Raw genomic sequence first — 21,855 nt, 5'->3', positions numbered from 1 at the left:
TCCAGTTGTAATGTCATCCTCAAAACTTCTACATGTTTGGATAGAATTAGAAAAATGTATAGTACTAATTATTTGAACTGTCAAAACATGTTTCTGGCTTTCACGTTAATCTTATATTGGAGTGGACAGAATATAATGAAAGCCGGGAACATGTTTTGACAGTTCAAATGAATAGTACAATACATAAGTAGTTTTAACAGATTAGTAAAGGTTTAATGGATGCTTTTCACATTACATCATCATAGCTTTATTCTCTACTTTTTACACTAGACCAAACACACCTTTTCCTGGATCATCACAAAAGGCAAGTACGTCCAGATATTTTGAAGGCAGCAAAAGACGAGTTCAAGGTTCATAAATCAGTGGTGTTGGTAGGACCACCAAGATGTGGTATAATGTCACTTGCAGTAGCTCTTGCAGCATCCTACCATCCGTCACAAGTTCTTCTTCTGACATACCCTGAACAGGTTCAACATGTTGACCAGAACAGAACACATCTAGTTATCATTGAGGATTTTGCTGGGAAATATGGATTCGACATAATACAGATTTGTAACTGGTACAAAACATTTGACATTCTTCATGTCATGAAATCTGCTGGCAAACTCAACATCATTCTAACATGTGACAAACAAAAGTTTAAGAAGTGCATTGAAAAAATTGCCGCTCATCCATTGCTGGAACATACAGTGGAGCTTCATCGTGAAAACGTTCAAGTGAAACTAGAAATAAGTAACAGTAAGTAATTCTGGCTGAATAACCATTCCAAAACTATAAACACTAGCTCATTAAAAATGCATTTTTCAATAACACATGTATTGATATAGAATGTGGTCATTTTTCTCTTTCACAGTGATTTTATTAATATGTATGCACGCCAGCTAGTAGCTTCTCAACAAACTGACGCCATTGATGTATATGAAATCTTAAATGAACTAGCAAAGTTTTTCTTATCAAAACATATGCCACTTTCCATTTTAAGACAAATATTAGAAGTCTTCCTCACATAAAGAATTCAACGCTCCGAGTAAGGCTCGAACCCACATCGGTGAGGGGTAAGTTATTTGAAGAAAGCGACCTTAACCACTCGGTCACGGAGGCTCCAGCATTGTTAAGTGTGAATTAAATCGGTTAGTTAATGTGGGCTGTAGGCAACCTGGTTCTTATGGACGTACGGATGAACAGTTCAATCACTGTATGCCTGAGGGCATAAAAAGAAAATGATAAATTGTATTTTATACAAAACACGTGCAAATAGTGTCCTGTTAAGTAACTTCAATTCAGTCGTAACAATTAGATTTGAGGACGGAACAGGCAACCGTGTTTCAAAAAGGAGTTGCAAATGAAAAACGTTTTTAATATTTTCATCTCGTATAAGTAAATGACTTTTCTCTATGTAATTGATACTTATAATTATGAGCAAATGTCACACTGCGTTTTGCTGTGAACCCAATACATGATTTTCATATCAGTAATAGTATTGCTTATTTAACACTTTGTTTTTATCAATCATACTTGTATATTTCTTAGAAACCTGGATGGCAGCGCTAGAAAACTCAAACGAAAAAGCAGCACGGTATCTACTACAACTCGGTGTATTACCATAATCCGATGGAGTGGCAATGGCGTACAAGACATTCGGAAAGACAGAAATATTTTTTGAAATTTGTCAAAACATATGCAGCTATCTAGAACAGAAGTCAAAAGACATAGTAAATGTATGGGCGGCATATAGAAAGGAAGGGGATGAAGAGACTGATGTAGTATTCGTTGTATGCACACGGAATAAATCAGTTGAAGTCGATTTTGAAGGCTTCTCTGTATACCAGAGAGCCATTTCTGAATACAGCTCTGAGAGTAGGGAAGTTTTGGCAGAAGAATTGAACAAGAAGTTTGACAAACCTTTGTTAGATATGTTAAGACTATGTATACAAGCCCGTGCCAAAGAATTGTTGGTAAATCACAGCAGTATTAGTATGATATCACCAAGCATCATCAAGTCTAAACGGTTCGGTCAGAACGCTCACGAATTAATTGTAACAAAAAAGCCATGCATCGCGTTGTATGTTCATATTAAAGGTTTGATTCCAATTAAAGAAAAAGCATTCCCAACAGAAATAGACGGATTCCAGACTGATGTAAGGGAGGCTGGATTCACTCCTTTTACCGGTGGTCCTAACGAATTTCATGAACATTTAAAGATGGGATGTGCGGTGCATGCAAACGTGACTAACTCGGAAGGTGATATTATGGGTGGCACTTTAGGAGGCTTTATAAATCATCCCAGATATGGAAAATGCTGCCTTACATGTGCTCATGTGGTCACAAAGCCTAATGATATGATAAATCTACGGGACAACAACGGAGGTAAAGCTGTCATCGGAACAGACCGTAATTATTTGGTTTATCAACCTGTATGTACTGGATCCAGGCCCTTCGGTCGACTTGTCTGCGTTGTCTATAAAGAAGGTGGTGAAGGTAAAAGTGGAATCGATGCTGCTTTGATCAAAATAACTGATAGATTACCAAAAACTGGCGATTTTCCCGACACCGATAACTACATTGAAGCTGGTAAGTATATGGAACATTCTTGTTATATATGGATCAGACGATCTTAGTTTATAATTATCAAATTATAAATTAAGGAGTAACAAAGCAATGTCATTTTTCTTACTTGTTTTTACAAATAGAACGATTACAGAAAATACGTTGACCATCATTTAACGAGAACATGCCTTAACATCCCACCATGCAGGTGTATTTAATTGTTCAGTACAAGTAGAGGAGGCTGTATTTTTTTTTTTTTAATATGAATTTTCTGTTTTACAGAATATTTATTTCGACCGTTCGTTTTTAGTTTTGTATAGAACATCAAACCCCTATAAATTCAGTTTGTTTCTTTAAGACTGGTATAATTGTGTGGGTAACATATTTGTTTAGGTAATTCAGAGTATCGAAAAACATAAAAATAAGATATTTCTTTTACTTCATAATTTTGACAGTTCTATTCACTTTCAGTTTAAAAAAGAAGATTAGAAAAGCTCCATAGAATTTATCGCTTTTTTAACACGCCTAAACAAGACACCCTCGCTGGCGAGCAATTGTTATCTGCCGCCATCCTTCCGAAGTCAGTTTTACCTTTACGATATGCCTATCTATAAGATCTCGATCAAGTGCAGTTAGAGAAAGTTTACTCTGGTAAATCTATTGAATTAGTCAAAAAGGTCATATTTCATATTTCAAGACATAAGAGACCAAAAACCTAGAAAACGAAAGTTTTATCAAATTTTGAATCAAATCTATGATCATCGGATAGGTAATGATCTATCTAAGAATATGTTGTGTTCGTACATGTGGGTTCTTATATTTTGATAACTCGGGCAACATAAACTTATAACATTTGTTCATCATTGAGAACTCCCCTCTACGAGAGCGTGCAGCTTAACCAAGCATGCTACATGCAATATGATGCGGCTTAACCAGGCATGCTACATGTAATATGATGCGGCATAACCAAGCATGCTACATGTAATATGATGCGGCTTAACCAAGCGTGCTACATGTAATATGATGCAGCTTAATCAGGCATGCTGCATGCAGTATGATTCGGCTTTACCAGGCATGCTACATGCAATATGATGTGGCTTAACCAGTCATGGTACATGTAATATGATGCGGCTTAACTAAGCATGCTACTTGTAATATGATGAGCATGCTACATGTGATATGATGCGGCTTAACCAAGCATGCTACATGTAATATGATGTGGCTTAACCAGTCATGGTACATGTAATATGATGCGGCTTAACTAAGCATGCTACTTGTAATATGATGAGCATGCTACATGTGATATGATGCGGCTTAACCAAGCATGCTACATGTAATATGATGCGGCTTAACCAAGCATGCTACATGTAATATGATGCGGCTTAACTAAGCATGCTACATGTGATATGATGCGACTTACCTAGGCATGCTACATGTAATATGATGCGGCTTAACCAAGCATGCTACATGTAACATGATGCGGCTTAACCAGGCATGCTACATGTAATATGATGATGCTTAAGCAAGCATGCTACATGTAATATGTTGCGGCTTAAGCAAGCATGCTACATGTAATATGATGAGCATGCTACATACAATATGATTCGGCTTAACTAAGCGTGCTACATGTAATATGATGCAGCTTAACCAAGTATGCTACATGTAATATGATGCGGCTTAACCAGTCATGTTACATGTAATATAATGCGGCTTTAACCAAGCATGGTACATGTAATATGATGCAGCTTAACTAAGCATGCTACTTGTAATATAATGAGCATGCTACATGTAATATGATGCAGCTTAACCGTGTATGCTACATGTAATATGATGCGGCTAAACCAGTCATGTTACATGTAATATGATGCGGTTTAACCAAGCATGCTATATGTGATATGATGCGGCTGAAAAAAGCATGCTACATGTAATATGATGCGGCTTAACCAAGCATGATACTTGTAATATGATGCAGCTTAACCAAGTATGCTACATGTAATATGATGCGGCTTAACCAGTCATGCTACATGATAATATGATGCGGCTTTAACCAAGCATGGTACATGTAATATGATGCGGCTTAACTAAGCATGCTACTTGTAATATGATGAGCATGCTACATGTGATATGATGCGGCTTAACCAGTCATGCTACATGTAATATGATGCGGCTTAACCAAGCATGGTACATGTAATATGATGCATCTTAACTAAGCATGCTACTTGTAGTATGATGCGGCTTAACCAGTCATGCTACATGTAATATGATGCGGCTTTAACCAAGCATGGTACATGTAATATGATGTGGCTTAACTAAGCATGCTACTTGTAATATGATGAGCATGCTACATGTAATATGATGCAGCTTAACCAAGTATGCTACATGTAATATGATGCAGCTTAACCAAGTATGCTACATGTAATATGATGCGGCTTAACCAGTCATGTTACATGTAATATGATGCGGTTTAACCAAGCATGCTATATGTGATATGATGCGGCTGAAAAAAGCATGCTACATGTAATATGATGCGGCTTAACCATGCATGATACATGTAATATGATGCAGCTTAACCAAGCATGCTACATGCAATATGATGTAGTAGCGTATACAACGTCATTTTCCTTTGTGTATGCATTTTAAAAATATTATCTTAAGCAAATGAAATAAATGCGTATTTGAAGTGTAAATTGAATTTCAAAAAAGATAATAATTAGGGGTATATTTCTCGGAAGCATAGAGCACCAAAAGCACAGCCATGCATCACTTTCCTTCATGAAAGCTGTTTATATGAAGCAACGAAATCATCTCATGTACAAAAACAAATGTTACATGGTCATTATTCCAATAAAACAAACTCTAATTCTGAAATAAGCGATCATTTCCAGAAATGTTATCACTGCTAAAATTCATTCACGCAGTTCAATCTAAACAAAATACATGTAAGTTCAAGATAGTTCATGGCATGTCAACACGGCAGCCATGAAAACCTGGTATGGGCTTGTAGGATGGGCTCGTGGGACGGGATGGACTCAAGGTCATGTGATCGTAGGCCCAAAGTAAAAGAAATACACAGTGATGAACATTAATTAAAAGTTCAACTCATGCTACATGGGGATAGCAAGGACACAACATGTAATTTCAATTCCCAGAGTGAGTGTATTTCACTGTCAAGAAGGGAAATAAAGAAAAAAGTGCCAATTCTTAGTCTCTATCTCATTAGATTGTACTTCTACTGTACCAATATAAGAGACGAATATTTTATGGATTGTATTATTATAAGTAAAGCAAAAAGGAACAATATATTAATGATCTATTGTCCACTTGGTGTTAATGTAAACATCAATATTTATTTACTTTATTTATAGTCAATAAATTAAAAATTGACATATGTTTCAAAATTCATTTTTATAATCTTTTTTAAATTGAAATTTGTGAATTAACTTTTTTCTTTTTAACTTGACTATTCGAAGAATAGCGTTGATTAAAAATTGCTTATAAGTTAGTATATAGCAATCATTAGAATACATATTGAAACATATTAGAGCATGAGGTGAGCTATTGTGACCGGTCATTGTCCGGTGTGCGTCGGCGTGCGTCGTCCGTCGTTCGTCAATATTTGCCTTGTGAATACTCTAGAGGCCATGGTTGTGACCCAATCTTTATGAAATTTGGTCAGGATGTTAGTCTTGATAATTTTTAGGTCAAGTTTGAAACTGGGTTATGTAGGATCAAAAACTAGGTCAGTAGGGTAGATCAAAGGAAAAGTTTGTGAACACTCCAGAGGACACAGTTATAATCCAATCTGTATGAAACTTAGTCAGAATTTTTAACTTGATGATTTCTAGGTCAAGTTTGAAAATGTGTCATGTGCGGTCAAAAATTAGGTCAGTAGGCCAGATCACAGGTAAAGCTTGTGAACACTCCAGAGGACACAGTTATGACCCAGTCTTTATGAAACTTGGTCACAATGTTTGTCTTAATGATTTCTAGGTTAAGTTTGATACTTGGTTGTGTGGAGTCAAAAACTAGGTCACTAGGTCAGATCACACGTAAAGCTTGTGAACACTAGATGTCACAGTTGTGACCCAATCTTTATGAAACTTAGTCAGAATGTTTGTCTTGATGATGTCTAGGTCAAGTTTGAAACTGGGTTATGTTTGGCCATTAGCACATATAAAAAACAATACGGGTATAAATATTTGGATCCGGACATTCCCCCCCCCCACCACCAGGACATTTGCTCCCCCCCACACCCCCAATAAAAAGTGGACTGTTGGACATTTGCCTCCCAGTTGAAATGGTAGATAGGACATTTGCCCCCCCCCACCCCAGTGCTTACTTCTGAAACGGACATTTGCCCCCCCCCCCCCCCCCAAATATTTTTGTCCCTTAGTGATTGTTTGGGAACTAAGTAGAAGATAATTATCATATTGCAGATGACAATGTTTTTGTTTCTGAACAGAACATCTCTTTTATTCTCTCAATACATGTACACACATGCAAATATGAGGTTTTACAATAGACAATATGATTTATTACGAGGCTACCATATATAAACACATCATTGAAGGTACAGTATATTAGTTATAAACAATCAATATTAAACACATGATATGCACAATTCATATTAATGAAAATAATAATCTGTAAACATGGAGAAGAGATTACATTCTAATTTCTAGCAATTCGTAGGATTAACCTTTACAAACTGACAAAGCTTCAAAAATTCTGATTTGTTGCTAGTACACATTAATTTTTCTAATTTAAACATATTCGGACGTCGATAAAAATATTGTCTGATAAACTGTCTATTGTCATCGGAGAACTGTTCACATTCGAATAAATGATGAATTTCATCCCCAATTTTGTTTCTACAGGAGTTACAAGTTCTTTCATTTATTGGTATTCTTGACCAGTTTCCCGTTTCAATAGGTAAGCGATGATTCCTAGTTCTAAATTTAATGAAATTATATAATAAAGAGGGTTGTAGTTTGGATAAATAAGGTTCAGTACCAAAATATTTCTTAAATACTCTGTAGAATGTGCTATTGCTTGAATTTTCCACTAAAAGATACCAATTATTTAAGAATAAATCCTGTAGTTTTTGTTTAACGGTCATCTTTAACCATTTTGCATTCGGAAAATTTTGATCTGTCCATATATTAACAAGGCCGCATTTAATCAAAATAGATCGAACACTGTGTAACCATGGGTACTTTATTTTAAGCATTTCAACGGGTATGGTTTCTGTTGATTGTAAAATACTTTTATAAACTGCAGTTGATAATTTGTTTGGGGTGTCTCCACCTTCAGTTACACAGAGCCTTGACCAAAAAGAAATTATAATTATCCTCTTATTCAATATACACAACTGACTACTATTAAATATAGTAACAGATTTAATTCAGGTGCATCGACACTTAATAACAAAGTGAAAGTAGGTCATTTAATTACAATGTTGAACTTCACCAAAACAACAACAGTCCTACAAATTATGATTCACTTGTTAAGTCTAATATGCCTTTAGGCTAAAGAAATACCTGCACAAAATGCCCCAAGGCTTCAACACGCCAACTCCCAGCCCAAAAATAAAGCAAAATAAAAGCAAATAACAAAACAAACTAAATACACAGATAAACAAACTTTACAAAACTTACATTATCTGTCATCAAAAGAAAATCTGTGAAAACACAGGATAATGTAATGAACATGAGTAATCAAAATAATCAGTTACATATCTATCTGTACTGATGATGAACAATCCCTTCCCCTAACCCCCCACCCCTCCAAAAAAAAACACAAGAATTCTAGAGAAGTGTCACATACTACTTCCACTAGAAACGTACTCTGCAGGAGTAAGATATCTCCATTAAAGAGTCCCCTGACTAGAGAGATTAATTACTCCCCCTGTAGTCAAACCTCTAGGAATTGATGTACTTCTTATATAACCCTTAGGAATGTGAAATGAAAGTTTGCACAATAACTTGAATATATATGTATAACTGAAGTTGGTGACCTTGAACTCATCTCGTCTAACACATCAAAATGTTAGCAACGTGTAGGCAGAGCTATTGAATATATATATCAGTCCTTAAATTGGGAATTCTTATTTATGCTAAACTCTTGTCCTTGTCAAGTATTACTTAAAAAGATGAACTATTGTGTTGATAAAACACTGTCGAAGTCGACGTGTGCCTTCTATGTTAAGATGCAAACCCCCATCTCTAATGGCAAACAACTCTCTAACTGATTAACCAAATCTAAAAAAGCTTTTGAAAGATGGAACAAACTGACAATTCCTATTGTCACATAACTTTTTCAATTGTACATTAATTGATTTTATTTTAGGACCCGAAACTTCGTAAAATGCTGGAATTTTTTTATATGTATTGGAGTGGCTACGTACAGTTGATATGAGGTCATTATAAGCACTCATAATACTACCTTCTGAAAAATTAAATATGTCGTTGGTGCCAACATGAAATATTGTACACAGAGATGACACTAAGTCTATATTCTTTGCAATTCTTGCCGTGAGACGAGTAATATTTATTCCTGGAAAGGGAATTACTTTAGCCTGGCGAATATCTGTCACGTATTTCGCTATGGAATGTGACAAAATGGTGACTTTAATATCTGTAAAAATATATAAAAATTGATACTAAACTTCTCGGTGTAATTGTTATACAACAATTTGTTTCTTGATTAGATAAATTTGGAAAACATCACCCGAAGAAAATTAAGTTTCTCTACCCACGAAAGTTCTAAATAGCACTTATATGCGTCAGATTTCCAGTCACCTAATAACTGAATGTGTTCTGGAAGAACATTAGACTGAAATGCCAGAGTAGCAAAACCTCTTCTGAAAGAATGCGTAGAAAAGTCTCTTGGATTTAATTTAATTTTGTAAATGCATTCCTTGAACTTTTTGAGAAAAAAAAACGATATGTGATGCTTTTACCACCTGGCAGACAAAATAACACACCGTATGAGTTATTAATATTCAATTTAATTAGCCTCCAGTATGCCGAAACAGGGCATAATTTGGATAACAACCATAATAAGGGAGACACCACTTCCCTTTCTCCAAACTGTATTGTTTTTGACCAGCGAAAATGTGCTAAAAGGTAATCAGGAAATATTTCAATATCGTCTTTGTGTAAGAACTTGCCATTACTAAACCATGTTGTGTAATTTGTACCAAATTAGACTTACGAGCAACAAGGAAAAAGGCAAAAACAAACAAGCACCAATAAACTATGTCATTTGGGTCCGAAAAATCTAACATATCATAAATATCGTTCAGAATTTGAATGGTGACTGGTTGAGCTCTATGTATTGTGTGTTGTTTTAATCTGACCATTCCTCTCAAAGACAATTTAAGCAGATATATGTTAATATGCTCAAAATCATACCCCAAAAGGGCATGCATAGTTTTGATTCCCGAAATATAATTTCGTATACTGTCTATATAATAACAATAATAATAATAACCGTAATGTTTGTGTTGAAGTAGGTAAACATTTAAAATTAAAAAACAAACAGAACAATAAAAAAAACTCTCCCACTGAACTTTTAAGTTCTTATTTGTACCTTTTGCAAAAGCTGAAGCTGTGGATATCTTCAGTTCCTGTCTCAGCTTGAGTAATTGTGAAACAGAACCAATTTCTAATTACAGAAATTACCACTCGTGCGAAAACTGAAAACAACTATCTGTGACATTTAACTCTGTTAATTCACCCAACTGTGCACATAACCTTTGAAACTCCAGTTGATAAGAAGAGTGTAAATGCCATCTTGATAAACAATCAGATAACCTATTTGCTGAACCTTCTAAATGACACGCGTTAACCTGAAACTCATGCATTGATGCTAGAAAACAAATTTCGCGAAGACACTGCTGCAAAAATCTGCATCTAGCTTTACCTGAATTGACTACTATACAAGCAGCCTGATTATCACAAAAAATGATGATCTTTTTCCCTTTCCACTGTGAACCCCAAAGTTTTAGGCACACTATTACAGACAGGAGTTCTAAACCGCTGATATGTATGTTTTTTTCCATAATGAACTTTGGAAATTCCCTATGAAAAAACTGGGAACCAAACATGCCATCACAGCCTGACAAGCAGTTGTCCGATGAAAATATTCCATCAGCAACAGACCATTCTCCATAATCTATCAAGGATATTCCATTATACAATGGAAGAAAATCCCACCAACACAAATCTTGTTTAACCTCTAAAGGCAGTGGAAAGCTAAGATCATTATGTGTATAACACTCTCTGTGCCAATTTAAAATCCGATTTATGAAAACTCTCCTGGATCGAACACAAGCTCCAACAAAATTCAGTTTTCCTAGCAACTTTTTTTATATCCTTCAAAGAAGCGTGTGTTTAACCATTCCTTAATTAGTAACTTTATCCCGAAAAGCTTATCAAAATCATCCAAGTAATTTAATACAGCTAACCCGAAGTTCCACATCATATACGCAAAAGCGTTTGTAACACGTTGACAAATTTAAGCTGCCGACCTTAACCCCATTGACAAGACTGTGTCACAAAATATATGACCTTTCCACGTAAAAGCTACCAAATTATAGTTAGATGGACAAATACTGATCTGTCTGTATGCTCTACTTAGGTCCAACTTATACATTAAGCAATCCTTTACTTTTAATTAAACCAACAAAGTCATCAATTTTAGGAAAAACCAACAGTACTTCTTCTCCGAGATAACTGTCTTTAGAAATATGATCATTAACAGCTGAACCATCTTTTGGAAAGCTAAGATCTAGGATAACTAATCTATCTACTTTATTGGCCTTTGGTACAGTGTTAAGTGGACTAACTTTTATTTGCTCGGAAAATGGATTCTCTGAAAAGGGTCCTATGATTGCTTTATTAGTTGCCTCCTTAATCAAGTATTTCTCTAAATCAGTTGGAAAATCTCTTGCTCCTTTGTGATTTTTAATTCCTAAATTTTTATCCGAACTGCTTGATTGTACCTGTATTTCTGATTCATCATATCCTATAGGAAAACCATATTTCAGTAAATCACAAACCATGAGATCCGAATAATTATGCAACATATTTTTCATAAATTTTGTATCTATTTTTTAATTAACTGGAATTTTACAACCCTCAAAATTGTATATACCAGACTGTTTTACTAAATGATGTACTCTTAATTTTTTTTTCAGAATCTTCATTTAAAATATTTTTAACTCCTTTACAAATTTTACATCTATTACCACGTTTACAAAACCCTGTTTCTTTTATGTACGCATTATTATTGAATGAATCAATACAGAACTTTGGTAAAACAATGTCTACTACATTTTGGTTACATTCATTTTTTGGCAGTCAAGCAGAGAAATGTGGACAGGCTGACGAACATTCAGGATGGTTCAGTTCCTTATGATCAGTTTGCCAACAAGTTGCGCATATGTGCTTTGCCAATCTCATTTTCCCTTATAAACCATCATATGTGAATTATTGCTGGGGCACTTGTTTCTTTGAAATTTAGAACAAAACCACAACTTTTCACTTTCATTGCTGCCTGCCTGAGAAGAGAATTTTTTTGACTTAGAATTATTCTCTGATGATTTGACCTTTGCTTTATATCTGGACAGTACTGCATTTTCAACATACTGGAAATCACCGTCCCACTTTTTGTGACCTAATTCTATCTCTTTCAGAACTGCCGCATAAAGTCTTCTTATCACGGAAAAGTCATATGCACTATTCAAGTACATTAACCTTTTTAACAACTCAAGCCTACCTTGCTTCTCAGTTTCGGAAGTTTTGCTACTGAAAATGATTTCAATTTCACCAGCTACAAACAAATTTATCTCTAAATTATTGAATTCTATATTATGGCTTACAAAGTCAAATCTTAAATGAGCCTGTGGATATCTTTGTTTATAGGTGACAGAATCAGAAGATTTTGATTTAATACCTGATTTTTTTCTTTTTACTCTTAGATTTTTTCTTGTTTGAAGAAGAACTTGAGGAGTCTGATTTTGTTTTCACTAGAATTCAAAGAGCTACTTTCACTAGAGCTTAAAATATCAGAGTCACTAGAAATATTGCTGTCATCTAAAATCCATAACTTAGACATTCATGTATTGCTTTTTTCTTCAAACCCGGGATTTTTCACAAATCATTTATATTTAGTCTGTCCATACCTTTGTCTTCTTCTTTTTTCTTCTTCTTCCCGCCACATTTGTCTTTCCTTGACTTATCCGAATTTTCGCCAGTTTTGGTCGTTGTTGACTTGTCCGAATTCTCGGCAGTTTTGTCTTTCCTTGACTTATCCGAATTCTCGGCAGTTTTGTCTTTCCTTGACTTATCCGAATTCTCGGCAGTTTTGTCTTTCCTTGACTTATCCGAATTCTCGGCAGTTTTGGTCGTTGTTGACACTTCAGATTCTTGTTTCTCTAACTCCTTTTCTCTCTCTATCACCTCCTGTTGAAGGGCCTCAAGTTCCTGTTTTTTACGCAGTCTCTTGGTTTTTTCTTCTATTTCTGCCAATTTATTCTTCAGATTAGCAGTTTCTTCGAGTTCAACATCTGAATCACCCAGCGCATTTTCAGTATTCGAGGGTTTAAGACACACGCCTTCTGGACTCAAGGGGTTACCCACGGAAGATGGTAATGGCAGACCTTCGTGGAGTTCTTTATAATCAACCTCCGGTTTGCTCCTGACCGACTTTCTTTCCGCCATACCCACAACTTCACGCGTCAAATCAAATATGTTAAATAAAGTCACAAAAATTCACAAACAACACAGTTATGTAATAATTCAACGTTCAGTTCTCCTCATGGAGCCGCTTCGCAAAATATAGCCTCTAAGTCACATAGCCTCTAAGTCCTTGTTGTAAAATGAATAAATTCCATTCTAACTAGAAATAAATGTATTAATAGCTGGGTCACAGCTAAACCCTCAAATTAAATCAACGTTGACGATTCAACAAAGTGTCGAAAACTGTTGTTTTAAAACGCGCGAAATTCTATAAGTAATTCTCGCGTATTATTCATAAACAACTTTGGTTTGACCAATAAAAAGCAATGGAATTGCATAGAGAAGTGACCTAAAAATGTAAACAAAAAACAGCTGATTGAGGGTTGATAAAAATGTTCGGAAAAACAGCTGATTGAGGATTGATAAAAAATGTTTGGAGAAAAGATATTTAGAATTCGTATAATTAACTGATTTTGTGCAGCCAAAATGCAATATTTTTCTTCTATATCTATTGACATGGCATACATCCCGTTTCACCATAAACAAGATAATTAGGAGTAGACGTTTTTAATTTTAATACATATTTTAAATTTTTTTATTGTACACGCTGTATTAAATCTAGTTTACCAAAACCCCATATTTCAGCTCCATAAAGTATAATAGGTTTGACAGATCTGTTAAAGAGATCTATTTGTAAATCTATTGGGAGGTTAAGACGATTGGAATTTTTAATAAGACTATACATTGCCCTAGTTGCTTGGTTTGAAATACATGTATGTTTTTTTACAACTAAGAAAAGAGCCACTTCTATTAAAATACAGACCAAGATATTTATTTTCATTCACGACCTCTAGGGCTTCATTTTTAAAAGTAAAATTATATATAGGTTGGTTGCCTTTAGCGAAAACAACAATTTTCATTTTTGAGGTGTTTACCTTACATCTTTCTAGTAGATAATTGCCAAATTTACAAGTTTGAGTGTTAACAAGAGCTCGTCGAACACGAAATGCCCCCCTTGATGCATTCAGTAATTGCACAAGGAACAGAAATTACATGCTCAGTTACAACAAACGTTCTACCATTCTGGTTTAATCTGACCTTGACCTTTAACCTATTAACCTAACAAGAGATTACAGAGCGAACTTGGCACCATCCACTAAACCATTTTTGAATGTTCCAAATTTCAAAACTAGCTGAAGGTCAAAATCAAGGTCAAATTTCATTTCGGTACAAAACAATGTGTATGTGGTCCAAATTTGAAAGCTGTGGCTTGAGAAATGTGAAAGCAGGTCACTAGATCAATTTCAAGAGCAAAGTTCATTTCGGTAGACAGAACTATGCATGTGCTTCAGATTTGGAGGCTGTAGATTGAAAAATGTGAAAGTAGGTACTAGGTAAATATCAATGTCAAATTTCAATTTCAGAACACAAAAATATGCATGCGATCCAAATTTGAAGCCTGTAGCTTCAGAAATTTGAAAGTAGGTCACTAGGTCAGTCTCAAGATCAAAGTTCATTTCGGTACACAAAACTATGCATGTTGTTCAAATTTGAAGGATGTAGCTTGAGAAATGTGAAAGTAGGTCACTAGGTCAAATTTTATTTCGGAACACAAAACCATGCAAGTGGTCCAAATTTGAAGCCTGTACCTTTAAAAAAGTGAAAGTAGGTCACTAGGTCAGTCTCAAGATCAAAGTTCATTTCGGTACACAAAACTATGCATGTTGTTCAAATTTGAAGGATGTGGCTTGAGAAATGTGAAAGTAGGTCACTAGGTCAAATTTTATTTCGGAACACAAAACCATGCAAGTGGTCCAAATTTGAAGCCTGTACCTTTAAAAAAGTGAAAGTAGGTCACTAGGTCAATCTCGAGATCAAAGTTCATTTCGGAACACAAAACTATGCATGTGGTTCAAATTTGAAGGCTATAGCTTGAGAAATGTTAAAGTAGGTCACTAGGTCAAAATCAAGGTCAAATTTTATTTCGGAACACAAAACCATGCAAGTGGTCTAAATTTGAAGCCTGTAGCTACAGAAATGTGAAAGTAGGTCACTAGGTCAGTCTCAAGATCAAAGTTCATTTCAGTACACAAAACTATGCTTGTGGTTCAGATTTGAAGGCTGTAGCTTGAGAAATGTGAAAGTAGACCTTTAACATACTGACCTGAAAATCAATAGGGTTCATCTGCTGGTCATTATCAGCCTCCCTATCAACTTTCATGATCCTAGACCCAAGCGTTCTTGAGTTATCATCCGGAAACCGTTTTACTATTCAGGGTCACTGTGACCTTGACCTTTGACATACAGACCTCAAAATCAATAGGGGTCATCTGCTGGTGATGACCAACCTCCCTCTCAACTTTCATAAACCTAGGGCCAAGCGTTCTTGAGTTATCATCCGGAAACGGATTGGTCTACATTCCGACCGACCGACCGACCGACATCTGCAAAACAATATACCCCTCCTTCTCCGAAGGGGGGCATAAAAACATTGTACAAATTAAAAAAATTATAACATTGTTATGAGCACATGTATAACTCAATAATAAGCTATTATTTACCTTAACACTTGATTGTAATTAACATATTCATCAAATTTTCATCAATAAAATAGTTTTTCCCCCCTGAAAATTGTCTTTTAGGGTAATTGTGATAATAAAAAAACATAAAATATAGTATATCTACTGGCACATAGGACAAAAAGATTGGGGGGAATATGTCCGTTCTAAAAATAAGAAGTGGGGCAAATGTCCTATCTGCCATTTCAACTTGGGGGCAAATGTCCAGTAGTGCATTTTTTCATTGGGGTGCAAGTGTCCTGGGGGGGATGGGGTGGGGGGGAAGAATGTCTTACAACTATCAATATATAATTATTATTATTATTATACCGGATTTGCTGAGCGCCCTTTTCATATGAAATATACGTTCAAGGGCGCTTTACAATTAAACATGTGACATATCGCAGATATGTAGGAAAATAACAAAACATGACATATGCTTAAAACTGAAACTGAATAATTTGATTAAACGCCTTTTTTATAAATGATGTATTCAATGGGGTTGTACATAATAAAAAAAATATAGTTATTACAACAATATCAATAATGACAATGATTATAATTACAGCCTTATTGTAACAAACAGCCATGACCGCACCCCTCCCCTTGAGGTCGTTTTACCCCTATTGCCAATACCAGTGCTTAAAGCACCTGGTACGTCCAGACGGGCTGCATATAGAGGTTCTACCTCCCCCCCCCCCCCCCCACCCCGGTTAATGGTGCCATCATATACTGTATTAGATAGAAATACCACACACTTCAAGTGAAACTCAAGTCTTTCAAAAAACACACACATAGAACGCAATAACCCTGAAAATATGACATGATGAAATAAAAGATGATATATAGTGCATAGGTTACATATCTTACATAGTCTATTACTTCTTTCTATATTATTATATCTACCCATCTCAATTTCCATGTGATGTGAACTTAATCCCCTGCAATTAAACTTTTTTCGTAAATCAGTATTTGAAAATAGCAATCCAAGAATATCCCTTCAAGACTAGCTCAAGGTCAAAATCAAGGTCAAGTTTCATTTCAGTACACATCACTGTGCATGTGGTCCATGCATGTGGTCCAAATTTGAAAGCTGTAGATTAAGAAATGTGAAAGTAGGTCACAAGATCAATTTCAAGTTCAAAGTTCATTTCGGTATACAAAACTATGCATGTGCTTCAAATTTGGAGGCTGCAGCTTGAGAAATGTGAAAGTAGGTACTAGATAAAAATCAATGTCAAATTTCAATTCAGAACACAAAAATATGCATGTGGTCCAAATTTGAAGCCTGTACATTCAGAAATGTGAAAGTAGGTCACTAGGTCAATCTCAAGGTCAAAGTTTTTTTCGGTACACAAAACTATGCAAGTGGTCCAAATGTGAAGGCTGTAGCTTGAGAAATATGAAAGTAGGTCACTAGGTCAAAATCAAGGTCAAATTTCATTTCGGAACACAAAACTATACATGTGGTCCGAATTTGAAGCCTGTACCTTCAAAAATGTGAAAGCAGGTCACTAGGTCAATGTCATGGTCAAAGTTTTTTCCGGTGCACAAAACTATGCATGTGGTCCAAATTTGAAGGCTGTAGCTACACAAATGTGGAAGTAGGTCACTAGGTCAAAATCAAGGTCAACTCATGTCAATTTTTATTTTGCCACTCAAAACTATACATGTGGTCCAAATTTGAATGTTTTAGGTTATTGACAAGAAGATTTTAAAAGCTTTTCCCTATATATGTCTATATGAACCATGTGACCCCTGGGGCGGGGCCATATTTGACCCTAGGGGGATAATTTGAATAAACTTGGTAGAGAACCACGAGATGATGCTACATAACAAATATCAAAGCCCTAGGCTTTGTGGTTTGGACAAGAAGATTTTCAGTTTTTCCCTATATAAGTCTATGTAAACCATGTAACCCCAGGGCGGGGCCATATTTGACCCTAGGGGAATAATTTGAACAATCTTAGTAGAAGACTACTAGATGATGTCACATATAAAATATCAAAGCCCTAGGCCCTGTGGTTTTGGACAAGAGGTTTTTCAAAGTATTTCCTTATATAAGTCTATATAAACCATGTGACCCCCAGGCTGGGGCCATATTTGACCCTAGGGGGATAATTTGAACAATCTTAGTAGAAGATCACTAGATGATGTCACATGCAAAATATCATAGCCCTAGGCCGTGTGGTTTTGGACAAGAGATTTTTCAAAGTATTTCCCTATATAAGTCTATATAAACCATGTGACCCCGGGGCGAGGCCATATTTGACCCCAGGGATGTAATTTGAATCATCTTGGTGGAGGACCACTAGATGATGCTTCATAGTTCATACCAAATATAAAAGCCCTAGGCCCAGTGGTTTTGGACAAGATGATTTTCAAAAAAATTCCCTATATAAATCTATGTAAATTATAAAAATAAACAAAGGGCCATAACTCACTCAAAAATTGTTGAACCAGTCTGATTTTCAGGGGAACACAACTAGGGTACCAATACATCATTCTGACAAAGTTTGGTCAAAATCCCCCAGTAGTTTCTGAGGAGATGCGATAACGAGAAATTGTTGACGGACGGAATGACGGACCACGGACGCAGAGTGATTTGAATAGCCCACCATCTGATGATGGTGGGCTAAAAATTGAGACATCTTTTCCTTTTATCTTTACCTCTAACCCCTGACAATTAAAAATTACAATAGTTATATTCTCAGCCATTATCATACAGGGAGAGGGTTATGTGTGTATGTATGCCTTTAAATATGATAATACTCTGCATAGGTATATTGTCATCATTAATACAATCCGTGGATTCTCGACAGACAAAGGGTAATTATTCACAAAAAAGGTACAAAAACTTACATAAAAACGATGTAAAACAACTAAACTGACATAAAAATCACGAAAGTACTTTCAGATTTCTACTAAATGACCGGAAAACGTTAGGTTATATTTAGCTATATACTACCAGTGGGACTTCAAACCTTTTAAACTTTCCTTTCAGCTGAACACAAAACTTAAAATGTATATTATAAGGGATTCTTACAAACAAATCATTGTTCCTTTGATTTCTCAACTTGATTGAAAGGTGTTGATAACCAGAATCGAGTAATGCTATAATTGCAATAAACAAATTTAATCAAAACGGTAACCATTCAATCTTCCACATCTCTTGATTGAATTACCAGCTGTAAAACAATAATCAAAGCTGACATTGATCAATCAATTATGATATTGTTGTTGTTACATTTTAATTGTGTTCTTTGTGTTAGGATTATGATATCTATAAACAATATAACAATTTGTCCATGTATAGTGACAATTTCCAGTATTACTAACTTTGTGTGATTCTTTTGATGAAGCACTTGTTAAAAATTGTGATAAACCAAAATTAGATAAATACAAAAAATTAACTTAATTGCTTTCAGTGTATTCAAGTGCTAAGCACTTTTACGATTTCCGCGTTTTCGAAAATGCCACATTATCACATAGAAAAATACGCTATTTTGACGATCAGATTACCTTACTAAATGTAAATATTTTCTATTTCTTTTTACATACATCTTTGCTTAGAGGTTCCTCTATAGATACCGTTAACAAATGAATTAACTGCTTTAAAATAATTAAGTTCTCAGCCATGGCCACTTATCCAAAATACTACTACTTCACATAAAAACTTCCTTATTTTGGGGACCAAATTGATGCATCAGATTTAAGTTTTTTTCTATTTATTTTTAAATATACAGTATTGGAGTATAGAATTTTTCCATATTAAATAAACTTTACAACCCTTTAAACATATTATAATGTGGAGGGGGAACTGTCATCCTTACATGACATTGTGGGGGGAATTGTCTGGGAGTGAATTGTTTTGGGGTGGGGGGTGGGGGAGAACTGTTTGAGGGGGAATCATCTTGGGGGCGGGGGGGGGGGGGGGGGGGGTTAGTCTGACACCCCAGCAATCGCAAAACCCATCACGCCCTTTGTTTTGATTTTGACGCGAAAATGTACTAAACAGTTTTGCAGTAACAAGTTCAAAGTCAAAGCCGTGTACATATGTGTGAAATCTCTAAACCCAAAAATTACGCCCGGTACCAAATATTGCCTTTCAACTAGAGATTGAAATTAATCTTTACAGATTTTTTTTTCAGAGTGGAGTGGTATACAGCTGAATGCACGAATTTACTAAATATATTTATGGATTTCCTCCTCTCCATGTAAAAAAAGAAATATTTGATATTTAAAAACTGACTTGAAGCTAAATGGAAAACTCTTGTATTGACAGTTTTTCAAGGATTTTGGGACTTCCCAAAATTATAGTCTTATTCAAGTCTCCACAGCTTAGTAAGTTCAATAGTAATTTCAACACTTTAAAAGAACCTATACTGAACTTTTTTGTCTTTTAATAAATTAAAAATCCAAGACTAGCCACGAAAAAAGATCTGAGAGAATGAAAATGAAACCAAGTTTACAAAAACCATATCAGAAATTGACCTGAAAGGTTTTATTAAAAATTCTATAATGTAAACAAACGACATTTTATAGTTTATACTCGCTTCCTTTGTTTACAACAATAAATAGCTTCTAGTTTGTTTAAGGTAGTTGATCTGTTACAAATATCATCAAATAATGTAATCTCCGAGTATTACGTCGACCGACGTCAAATTACGCATCCTCTTTTAAATACGTACCACTTTTGTGAGCCTCGGTGGCGCAATGGTATCGCGCTTGCTTATTAAAGCGGATAGGTCTCCCCAAAGTGATAATTTTTCGCCGTATCAAACCTTTGCCAAAAGAAACAGATGACCTAATGGAAGGGGGATACATAAAGGAATCCTTTTGCAACTTGGAACCCCTGCAACTTTCAAGGTACACGGTAGAACATACTTAGAACATAGATCACGAAACTCCTGCTTTAAAAGACACATGACTTTTTGTTTAGAACATGTTTTAGATCTAAATCTTTTTGTTACCTATACAAGTTTCATGCTTCAAGTATTTTAATAGGCTTAAGTTTGATTTTTCCAAGATGTTTCCAAGATTCTTTAACAGTACGTTTAATTTAGTACCTTTTACAGCCTCGTAACTTTGGGACATCGCATTATATGCAAGGTATAACGTATAATTATGTTATGCATACATGTGAGTAATTATTAATTTACCTTCTGTACAATGTAGTGTAAGCATGCTGGAACTTATAAAAATGGTGATTTTGTCTGATATTTTAGAGGAAACATCATTTTCGTATTGCATCCTACACGTTGCACTTATTTCGTAATAGCATGGGCTCGCGGGCTCATTATGAAAAAATGCTGTTGACGGTAAAATAGTTCATTTTCTGGCGTGCAAAATTTAAAAAAAGGCAATTTATACGTGTGTAATGTAACAGGTTTGAAAGGTTCGAAATACTGTATATTCTATAAATCATTGTTTAATATGTTACGGAGAAAGATGATAAGCTGTAATGCTTGAATCTAAATAAATATTCTATTCTTTTCTGATCTATAAATTGAAAATATTGAAAGCTTGCTGAATTATCAAACCTGTCACAAAACATGTAGCCCAAGGGTTAAACAGGTATACTAGTTGTTTATACCATTTACTTCCGGGATCAAAGTTATGTTTAAGGAAAAAGGCACGATGAATTGCGTAATTTTACATAGCGGCTAGATTGCTTAGTTAAATATTGAAACATAATTATCTAGAGTTAGAAAGTTAGAGAGAGGGATGGGGTAGAAATGCTAGACTGATAAGGTCACCTTCTCTTAATAATATTGACGTAAAACTGTTATGTTTAAAACAATAAAGACTGTTGCTATGTTAAATAAAACTGATTAAAAGGTTATGTGGCCACGCTACGTTACACGTTGAAAAGCACAATGTTTTATGCTACCCCTGAAAGTGATGTCAAATACCCTTGAGAACCTTCATTATGTCACCTATATATCACTCATATATACTTCCAAAAATAGGCGAAACTGGTATGAGGTAGCCCAGTGGTTTTA

At 35.2% G+C, this 21,855-nt stretch overlaps 2 protein-coding genes across 2 annotated transcripts in view; both read left to right on the top strand.

Moving 5' to 3' along the window:
- Positions 1-1,607, top strand: part of LOC123535951 (uncharacterized) — a 28,182-nt gene extending 26,575 nt beyond the window's left edge. Inside the window, exons 6-7 of the mRNA XM_053550488.1 lie at positions 271-738; positions 1,531-1,607. Coding sequence (XP_053406463.1) covers positions 271-738; positions 1,531-1,607 — 545 coding nt within the window. The remainder of the gene's footprint in view (positions 1-270; positions 739-1,530) is intronic.
- Positions 1,557-21,855, top strand: part of LOC128558950 (uncharacterized) — a 32,979-nt gene continuing 12,680 nt past the window's right edge. Inside the window, exon 1 of the mRNA XM_053549428.1 lies at positions 1,557-2,571. Within this exon, the coding sequence (XP_053405403.1) occupies positions 1,623-2,571 (949 nt within the window). The 5' untranslated portion in view covers positions 1,557-1,622. The remainder of the gene's footprint in view (positions 2,572-21,855) is intronic.

This window comes from Mercenaria mercenaria, chromosome 1, assembly GCF_021730395.1.
Source record: "Mercenaria mercenaria strain notata chromosome 1, MADL_Memer_1, whole genome shotgun sequence".
NCBI lineage: Eukaryota > Metazoa > Mollusca > Bivalvia > Venerida > Veneridae > Mercenaria > Mercenaria mercenaria.
The sequence above is the reverse complement of the archived record's forward strand: the minus strand, read 5'-3'. Positions and strand labels throughout refer to the sequence as shown.